Genomic DNA, 10,535 nt, shown 5'->3' with positions numbered 1-10,535 from the left:
GCTAATTTGATTTTTTTTAGAAATTTTTTCTCCCATTAATTAAATAAAATGATTTTTATAATTCTAAAAATTAAATATTTATGAGAAGAACAGACCTATTAATTTTCTTTCTCATTTATTTTATTATTATTTTTTTATGATAGCGGATCTAGAACAGTTGATACCCGGGAACCCGCTAACGGTTACACTAAACCGTTACCATTCCGCCGTTACCCGTTACTCACGCTAGCCGACAAGAGTTCTCAAAAGGCGTTCCCGTACTTCCAGCTCTAACTTTATTTATAATTAATCATTATTTTCAAATACACCCCCAAAAAACTCTTAATTTCATCCACACACTTCTCAACCTTCTAAATTACCAACTAAAACTCTTACAATAAATCATAATCGCTCGAACATTTCCTAATAATTTCTTTAATTTTTTTAATTAATAAATCGTTTTATAAATTTATTTTTTTTTAAGGATTGTAGGTAGGAATTTAAAATATCGAGGGGGTAACTGTCACTTTTTTTTATTATTATAACTAATTTTGAACTTTTCAAGGGTGTATCTAAAAAAAAACCCACTTTTTCTAGCCTTCTTTCTCCCCTGCTTCTCCTGCTCTTCTCTCGTTCTCACGCGCAGCCGAATCCGAGAAGCTTGGGATCGCTTTCGCATCATGGCGTGAAACCCTAGAAACCCTAGCTCGTGATCCTTCTCCAATGGGAAACTGCTGCCGTTCTCCTTCCGCCGTTGCCCGGGAGGACGTCGATGACGCCTCGTTTCACCCTCGCAAACCCCACTCCGCTGCCGCCAAGCACCGCCACCATCCCCTCCGCAATGGCGCCGGCGATCCGAAGCTCAAGACCCTCACCGTTCTATCCAGTGCCGATACCGAAGGTGGCATCGACGAGAAGTATACCGTCGATCGGGAGCTCGGCCGGGGCGAGTTTGGAGTCACGTATCTCTGCGTAGATAGAGCCACGAGGGAGCTTCTGGCTTGCAAGTCCATCCCCAAGAGGAAGCTCCGCACGGCCGTGGATGTGGAGGATGTGCGACGAGAGGTGGCGATCATGAAACACCTGCCGCGCAGCCCAAGCATTGTTTGCTTGCGGGAGGCGTGCGAGGATGAGAATGCTGTGCATCTTGTTATGGAGCTTTGCGAAGGGGGCGAGCTCTTCGATCGGATTGTGGCGAGAGGGCACTATACTGAGCGCGCTGCTGCTGCTGTTACTAAGACGATCGTTGAGGTTGTGCAGCTTTGTCATCAGCATGGTGTGATTCATAGGGATCTCAAGCCGGAGAACTTCTTGTTTGCAGATAAGAAGGAGAATTCCCCTCTCAAAGCCATTGACTTCGGGCTTTCGATATTCTTCAAACCTGGTGAGTGTTTGTGTTCCTCTCTCCCTTTTGTGGATGTGCTTCGTTTTTCTTGCTGGAGTTTTTGAGATTTAATGCTATCTATGAATTTTAATAGTGATATTGATATGAAGAGTTATATGTATTTAAGTCATCTCTGGACTTCATTTATGGGAAGGAAGAATGGGAGTAATTGAGGCATTTTGCTGCTTCCTTTAGTTTATTGTTTATGCTGTGTTGTTATATTCTTCTGTTCTATTATGTGATTTAATTGATTTAGTGCTCTTGATTCATTGAGTTGGTTTTATATGCCATGTATTGGTAATTTTAGGTATCTTCGAAGTCAAAATTATATATATATATATACTTCATTCAGCTGGTGGGCTTGATTGATAATGTGCTGTTCTTCTCCCAATAGAACTAAGTGTTTATGAGGATGGCTTTAGTCTTTAGATTCATAAAAGCTGCATGGTTTTATTTCAGCAAATTTCATTTTTTGCGTATCTTTGTCTGAAAGATCTGTTACTTTGATTTATTGCATTCTAGGTGAAAGGTTTTCGGAAATTGTTGGAAGCCCGTATTATATGGCTCCGGAGGTTCTCAAGCGGAATTATGGACCTGAAATAGACATATGGAGTGCTGGAGTCATTTTATATATCTTACTAAGTGGAGTTCCTCCTTTTTGGGCTGGTGATTTTCCTTCCTAATGAAATTTGACTGTGGTATTTTTCAAGAAAGTTTTACTTTTCTACACCATTTTCATCTTTTTTTTTTGTTTACACTTTATTAACTGTTTAAATACTGATGATAATGAACTTTTTTTTATTATTTCCTTTGCTGAAGAAACTTTTACAAATTTCAGAATCTGAACGGGGAGTTGCGCAGGCGATTCTTCGAGGGCTTATAGATTTTAATCGTGAACCATGGCCTAGTGTGTCTGAAAGTGCTAAGGATCTAATCCAACATATGTTGGAACCTGATCCAAAACTCAGGTTGACCGCAAAACAAGTGCTAGGTATTATACCTCTTTGTTTTATTTGATCAGATATTTATACTTCCTATTAGGCTTTATTTATTTATTATTTTATTATTTTTTTAAGTAATTACCGAGGCTATTCAAAAGGTTTCATTACAGGGACTACTGATAGGGAAACATATGAGACTTGGAGACTCTGCAGGCATTATAATTGGTTATTTGCAATAGCCAATTTGTATACCATTGATTTTTGGAAGCTCAAATAAGTTCTTAAATCTATACTCTTAAGGATACATACTGATATGATATCTCGGGGTCAGATGCTAATCATGCTATAATCACTTGTATATCCTTAGTGGCAGAAATCATGGGTGGCATGACATGCAAATCCCTTAATGAACCCTTTCAACTAGTTATTTGACCAGAAATAATGAACCCTTGCCTTAAGTTTTAACTCTTTTGTTGCAGCTATTTTACTCCTTTAAACCACCAAAGTAAAAGACTAATATATGAGAGCGTATGAAAAAAACTATTGTTTTGGCATCGCAAAAATTTATCATTATCAGTTGAGATTGATCACCAACATTTGCGCATGAAGATCAAGGTTCTAGACAACTAATTGAAATTTTTAATTGATGTTTAACATGAAAAGTTATAGTCATGATAATTTGAATCTGATCATCGCAAGCAGAGCCTTAGAAGGTGGATCATGAAGAATCAATAGCACCTAGAAGATGAGATTGAGCTATACTTGTTTGATGGAAATAAAGGGGAAAAGTCATAGAAGGATGAGAATAATTACAACATAATAAATAATGATCATAGGAAGCTATGTTTCTGTCAAAAAATAATGATATATTTGCTTTTACTGGCAACTCAATCTCATCACATTGTTTATGGTTTCTAAGGCCTAACGGCGTACTCATTATCTCTTTTGCAGAGCATCCTTGGCTTCAAAATGCCAAAAAGGCACCAAATGTTCCTCTCGGGGATGTTGTTAAGTCAAGGCTAAAGCAGTTCTCAGTAATGAACAGATTCAAAAGGAGAGCTCTAAGGGTTGGTTGACACTAATATATTAAACTAAAAGTTTTCTCTTTTGAGTTATTTCAGGAATCAAATGTAACATTGTTCCTTCAGGTTATTGCTGATCACCTGTCCGCTGAAGAAGTTGAAGACATAAAAGAAATGTTCAAGTTGATAGACACAGATAATGATGGTATTGTTTCGTGTGAGGAATTGAAAACTGGACTTGTAAAACACGGTTCCCAACTTGCTGAATCTGAAGTGCAGATGCTCATTGAAGCTGTAAGCATTCCAATCTCAATTATTCTTCTGGTGAAATCCTGAGCAAAATGCATTTTAGTTCCAGTCAATATAGATACTTTTCCTCCCTTTAAGGAATCTACAAGAGTAAGCATTTTTGCCGTGTAGACTTTAATTCTTCACCCTTTGCTTAGACTAACATTGTTTGAAACGAGTGCTAGAATATTTTATATATCTCTGAATTGGTGTAACTTGTGGGATATAACAAAACCGTTGCTTGAGCCCATCCATACCCAAAGCCATTGCAAATAAAATAGCCACCAAAATTAGGTGCAACACTTCAGACAAGATCTGTTTTTTTCTTAAATGGATAAAGATGATGCAACTATCATGCCAGTAGGCTCTACCTTTCTGTTCTGCAAGAGTAATGCACTAGGTGACACATATAGGACTGACAATGTTAATGTGGACAATCACTGTGAATTAAACATCTGTCGAGCAGTCAAACAAGGTCAAGCTCTTCAGTTTTCAAGACTTCAACTCTGAGCTGGCACAAGTACTCTTTTCATTATCTGATAGTTGTTTGGATAGAGGTCAAGTGCATGTTATGGTTGAATTTTCTTTCTGAAAGAAGTGGATCCCTGCCTTAATTTAATATCTACTAAATTGTTTTTCTCAAGTCACGAAGAATCAAAGTGCAAATTATTGTCATGACAACCGTTACTTTTGACTCTAGAACTAACCAGGTAACTTTGCCAAGCAGGTAGATAACCAAGGCAAAGGAGTATTAGATTATGGAGAATTCGTTGCAGTGTCCCTTCATTTACAAAGAATGGCAAATGATCAACATCTCCGACGAGCTTTCTCATACTTCGACAAAGATGGTAATGGTTACATTGAGGCAGATGAGCTCCGTGAAGCTTTGGTGGAAGATGGAACTACTGATGGCACTGATGTAGTGAATGATATTTTTCAAGAAGTCGACACCGACAAGGTGGGCACTTTCATCATATCTCATCACAGTTCATCATACACTAACCTTCTTTTCTCTCTTATATTTGTCTCTTTTTTTTTTTTTAAATTTTCATAGGATGGTAAGATCAACTACGACGAATTTGTGGCAATGATGAAGACCGGAACCGATTGGCGAAAAGCTTCACGACATTACTCAAGGGGAAGATTCAACAGTCTCAGCGTCAGACTAATGAAAGATGGATCACTAAAACAGGGTGGCGAGAGCTGAGTGAATTGTGTGAATGCCGAAGATTCAGCAATCCTTCGCAATGACTTGATCCTAGTTATATTATTCTTTTAATATGATCTTCTGATTGTGTTGGTTGGTGGTGGCCATTTGATCAAGTGATCCATCGTTTTTAGTTTGGGTTTTAACTTTGTAATTACTTCGGCTGCGATGTTGAAGAATGTTTTGACTATCTTATCTAGTACATGATGTTGTATCTGTTTCTACGGTGTGTTGTTATACACCACCACACTGGCCCTTGGTTTCCTTGTAATTGGTGTGCATACCAGCCACGAAATTATTCCATCCAAGAAATTTTCTTCAGTTTATTTTTATTTATTTCATTTTGTGTGGTTATAAATATAAAAGATTTACATAAAAAAAAAACCCAACATACATCTTGAGCCTACAATTATACCTAAAAATCAAAATTACTACTTGGCAAAACTTCAACATTTTTCTCAATATCCATAAGATCACCATCTCCAAGCAATTTAGATTTTTTTTTCTTGCATAAAACTAATTTTTATAAATAGCATTAATCTGCTGACCAAGTATAACTAACACACTGTCACACATAAACATAAATAAATAAATAAATAATAGAAGAATATATATATATATATATATATATCAAATGGCTGGTTGGTAGGAAGAAATTAAAATGACATAAGATTTGCACCTGTAGATTCATACATAAAAAAGGCAATAGTTCTTTTGACAACAAAATTAGATGACTGGTACACCATATGAGAGGAAACTACAAGACACAACATTCACAGCGATTTTCTTTCCCAGGTTCCAAACAACAAAACATAAACCATGGTATAGTTAGATATCCATCTTTTCTGATGACCCCTCCTATGTAGATATAAGTAAAACATATCCCAAGTCTTCGCACAAAGTTCACACGGCATGTGAAAGATACGAACTCCTTCGACTGGGAAATTACAGTAAAAAAGAAGAAAAAAAAAAAATATACCTCAATTCAGGGTGATAAAATTCACAAGTTTGTCAAGTTACTGCCTTCCCCTTTTGGAGCTGCAACTGGGGCATTTGTATTGCTTAATGCTGTCGGCTTTAGCTGGTGTTATCTTCACACACTTGCCATGAAACCACCTCTCGCACACATCACACCCGATCCAGAACTCATTTGTGGTGTAGTTGCCACCGCAGGTACCGCAGAGAGTTTCACTGTGTTCATCATCATCTTCACCGTACACGTCATCAGCTGGTTTGGAATTGCTTTTTACTTGACCCTCACTTGTTCGCTGACAAAACGAGGACTGTAAGTACCAACGCTAGCATGGTGTGGAAAAATAATAGGAGCATCTTAAAAGGGTCTCACCTTCACGGACTGTTTCGACTTGCTTCCACTATCCAACCCAGACTTGTCTTTAGGCGCCTTCCTGTCAGATACCACTTCAAAGACAGTCGGGAGATCATTGATCATGCTGAAAAGGCGCTTCCTGTCGGATTGAAAAGAACTAAGGATCACAACCTTTGAATTCACAATGCATAATCATTTTCAACAATGGTTAAATCAGTTTTGAAACATAAGATACAAGTTAAGCAAGCAAGCTATCTCATATACAGTTGATGTTCCAGTCAAAACTTGTAAACAATTTCTGGCTACAAAACCACGCAGATTTACAGACCTCATAATTCATATAATTAACTGATCACCAGAAATTCACCATCAATTGCATAATTACATAACATGGTTAATTCTTTCCAGGTTACCCAAAAAAAAAGGACTTATGGTTCAAACAAAGAATTTAAAATTTAATGGTCACATGGAAACGAAGTTGTTTAAGGGCCATTAATAATCAAAGATTTGCAGGCATGCTGATATAAAGAAAAGATCACCTAGACATGTAAAAGAAGACATCACTTCAGATTAACCACTGCTAAAGGCAATAATTTCTCTAGTTATTGGGCCTAACCACTGACAGGGTGATCCACTTGCTGTTGCCCCCAAAAACCACTTCATGTAAATCTCAATCAATAGATACTATACAATAATTCCACATCATCATAACCGCATTGAAACACATTTAAGGTTCGAAAACAGTGAAAGACATTCTCAGTCAACAGAAAGAAGGCTTCAAATTTCCACATCACCAGCTTAATTGTATGGAAGAGGCAGATTTGAAATTACAAGTTAAGGGTGCATAAAAACCAGGAAAACACAAGCACAAAACCACACATGGGATTCCTGACAAAGAACTCTCCCCTCATCCAGCAACAATTCAAAATATAAACTTAGTCAATAATAGCTTTGAATTATTTTGAACTACATTCCAACCTTATCATCTCAGCTGATCTCAATTAATTTTTCAAAACTTCCTTCACTGAGCTCATTCAAGGGTTTAAGTTCAAAAGTGTTTAAGACTGCAAGGCCACCAAGGTGTTTGGGAGGCTCTAAACACAAGCCAAAAGAACTCAATACATGTTCTCCAATCATGCTTGTCAATAGGATTGACTATCTAAAATATTATGGAAGCCTATATTTCTACAGGATGTATGCCAATCTTTTTCCCTATCTATTCTACCATATTCAATGTGTAGAAAAATAGAACTGCTAGCTTTACCAAATCACCATCAATGTTCAACCTATACTCATCATGCCCTAAAAATCCCAAACAATTTAATCTTTTTACTCTCATATTCATTTGTACGACATTAAGGTTAACAGACAGCTCCATATCCTACTCAAAATGATAGGAATGATATCAATCCACAAGTGTTAATCAGATCATGCAGGAGATAATCCAAACAAATTGAAGCTCGGAGAAAATGTTAGATAATGCACTTCAGAACTATCCAACCCTCAAGTAGATAATTATAAATATGTGATATATGTACCGACAGTTGGCCATCATCAGCTAGGATGCGGCATTCTTATAAAATAAATTTAATACCTGAACATTTTATGATCAAGGCAAAAAATTTTCAAGCCCAATAATGAAAGGCATAGTCAGTTTTATATTTCTTTAAAACATCAGCATCAAACCACAGAAATCTGAATTGATTAATTCAGCAAAGTGCAATTTATTTGGAGTACTACTTTCTAAAATAGAAAAACAGTAACAATAATACTGATATATGCCATATTTGACTTCAGTGGGAGGTACTCTTCTAATGATTAGATAAAAAGCCAAGAGTTAGCATCCTTGTTTCAAAAACTTTATTTGGATTTTTTATTTTATTTTTTTAATTTTATCACCAATCAAACGACTAAGAGAAAATCTGATACCAGCTTAACAAACTGTAAATTGAACTAGTTGGAGTCCACACCAAAGACAATGGAACACAAGTTGCATGGTTTTTCCTTGCTCAAGTGGATTAGATATTGTTCAACTAATCAAACTTTCATCAGCACACCACCATCCATACTTTTCTTCATGCTGCTCATCAATGCTTTCAATAATGATTTAACATATTCTGAAATTGGCTGAATTGAAGGGTACTGGTTCACTGACACAAGTACATATGCACCAAACTTGTATAGGTGTGGCACTTGCCACAGCACCAAGGTGGTAAAGAAAATCCAAAGCCATGAGTTTGAAAGTCTAACCAATAGTAGCATACACGTGTCGCAATTATACTTCAAAGACTCATGTTTTGTGTGGAACAAAATCTCTAAGATATTACACCCTGCCATTTAATCTGAACAACAATCGACAAAAACACAATCGACAAAGACACTGATTAGCTTCAAATGAAGGAATGCACATAATCATTAATTCCATTGGGAACTCACATAAATTGGAGTTACTATAAAGATGTGAATCTCATATTCTGCTATTGAGATCTCTCATGTTTCACTATACACTTCCCAATTGTTACCAAAATATTCTTAGAGAATAAAAAAAAAGAAGCGTATTAAATCCTAAATAAAAGTTCTCATTCCATGCAACTTCTCATTATGAGTGGAATCTGATCCTTGAAAGTCTCAAACCTGGCATTGTCACATCAAGATCAATAATCCTTAATCCTATAAACATTCCTTATTAAATTCATTCGTTATATTCATCATCTTCAAGGCTCTCAGAATACACTGATGCCCATCAATCATATATATCAAATAAACACAACCACATTTGCAAATATTATACACAATCACAACCAAACAACAAAGAATAGTATCAAGTTTCAACACAAAAACGAAAAAAAAAAAAATCTCAGATCAAGTAAAACAAGAGGACGATACCTATCGTTGCCGCTGAAGCGGAAGGCGAAGTAGAACGCGACAGAGAGAAGCCAGGAATCACTGTGAACAGCAACAAGCGAAAGCCAATCCTTCCTGTCCATCCCATCCCTCGCAAAGTTGATCCCCAACGCCGGCTCCGGCATCTCCGGTGGCACCTCGTCCGCCGGCAAGTTCACCTCCCACATTTGATTCGAGTGTCCATACAAACACAAATTATCCTTCTCTACAAACCAAAAACTCAAAAAAATCTCAATAAAAACACCAAGATCTCCGCAAAAATCAAAAACATCGCGATTCACCTGGGCTACAGAGAGCGTAGAAGTCCTCCACCTCTGAGAAACAAAGATCCAAGGGGTTAGTGAGAAATCAGAGAGGAAACCAAAGGAACAAGGCATCAGAGAACTTAGGATCATACCAACAGTGAGGGCGCGGATGATGGCCGTGCGGCGAGAGGAGAAGTCCTTGAAGATCTCATCGATGGTGCGTGGATTGGAGGAGATCGGAGGCAATTCCATGGCGACGAAAGAAGCACTCCGATCCCGGCGATCGGGATCCGGCGCGGCGAGGGTTTGAGGGCGGAGCAGACGACGGCAGAGAAGAAGGAAAAGGATTGCTTCTTTGCGAGGTCGCGAACTTTTTCGTCTTTTCCGCACTAGTGCTTGTCACGTGATAAGGAACGCTAATCGGGTTCGGATGCCATATGATCCGAATCCGAATCCGATTAGATAATAAATTGGAAATTAAAAAAAATTAAAAATAGAAAGTTTTGTAAATGCTATTAATAGTTCATCCTCAACATAAATATATATATATATATATTTCTATGAATATACGATACGTATAAAACAAACATAAAGAAAAAAAAATTGTACTGAATACTCTTTGTTATGCTTCATCTTTTATAATTCCATTTTCTTCTTTATTTGTTCTGTATCTCATTTATAAAAAAAAATAAAAGGATGATATTTATAGATATTTAAAAGATGAATTAACTGTTAAGATTAATACAATCTAACGGTCTAAAATATATTAATAGGTGAAATATTACTGATGTTAGCTGCTATTACAATAAAACATGGATGGTTGTTGTAGCATGACAGTTGCTACAGTAAATATATAATGGGCTACTACATTACATCATTTACTACTATAAGCATTCACTATTATTATAATATTTATAATAAAAATAAAGAAAAACAGTGGTTTAATCAGGAATGAGTTGTATAAACAATTAAAAATTTAATAAAATAATAATAATAATAAGTTTAAAATTAATTTAATATTAAATCGACTGTAAATAAGGATAAAATAGAAATAACTCTTATCATTATGAACAGTAGAAACCGCGTTCTACAGTGTTGTACAGTAATCATAAACAGTAGAAAGGTGTACATTGTTCCTATAATCAATCAACCATCGGATGATGATCCAACGGCTTAGATTTAAAACGTCCCTAGATTTCAAATCTAGGGACTTACTTAGATGATGTTTTCCCATATAT

The 10,535-nt window shown here is 36.5% G+C and overlaps 2 protein-coding genes across 2 annotated transcripts; one reads left to right on the top strand and one right to left on the bottom strand.

Moving 5' to 3' along the window:
- The first annotated feature begins 587 nt into the window (after window positions 1-587).
- LOC120268907 (calcium-dependent protein kinase 3-like) lies at window positions 588-4,959 on the top strand. Its single transcript, XM_039276167.1, has 7 exons — window positions 588-1,363; window positions 1,886-2,029; window positions 2,202-2,354; window positions 3,256-3,371; window positions 3,453-3,620; window positions 4,342-4,572; window positions 4,669-4,959. The coding sequence occupies exons 1-7, from the start codon at window positions 703-705 to the stop codon at window positions 4,819-4,821; spliced, it is 1,626 nt and encodes a 541-aa protein (XP_039132101.1). The 5' UTR covers window positions 588-702; the 3' UTR covers window positions 4,822-4,959.
- Window positions 4,960-5,477: 518 nt separating this feature from the next.
- Window positions 5,478-9,668, bottom strand: LOC120268909 (PHD finger protein ALFIN-LIKE 1-like). Its single transcript, XM_039276169.1, has 5 exons — window positions 9,450-9,668; window positions 9,334-9,366; window positions 9,035-9,257; window positions 6,167-6,287; window positions 5,478-6,089 (listed from the first exon to the last, which is right to left on the bottom strand). The coding sequence occupies exons 1-5, from the start codon at window positions 9,547-9,549 to the stop codon at window positions 5,838-5,840; spliced, it is 729 nt and encodes a 242-aa protein (XP_039132103.1). The 5' UTR covers window positions 9,550-9,668; the 3' UTR covers window positions 5,478-5,837.
- Between the last annotated feature and the right edge of the window lie 867 nt (window positions 9,669-10,535).

Source organism: Dioscorea cayenensis, chromosome 9 (assembly GCF_009730915.1).
Source record: "Dioscorea cayenensis subsp. rotundata cultivar TDr96_F1 chromosome 9, TDr96_F1_v2_PseudoChromosome.rev07_lg8_w22 25.fasta, whole genome shotgun sequence".
In the NCBI taxonomy this organism is placed as follows: domain Eukaryota; kingdom Viridiplantae; phylum Streptophyta; class Magnoliopsida; order Dioscoreales; family Dioscoreaceae; genus Dioscorea; species Dioscorea cayenensis.
Note: the sequence above shows the minus strand (reverse complement) of the source record. Positions and strands in the feature narration are given on the sequence as shown.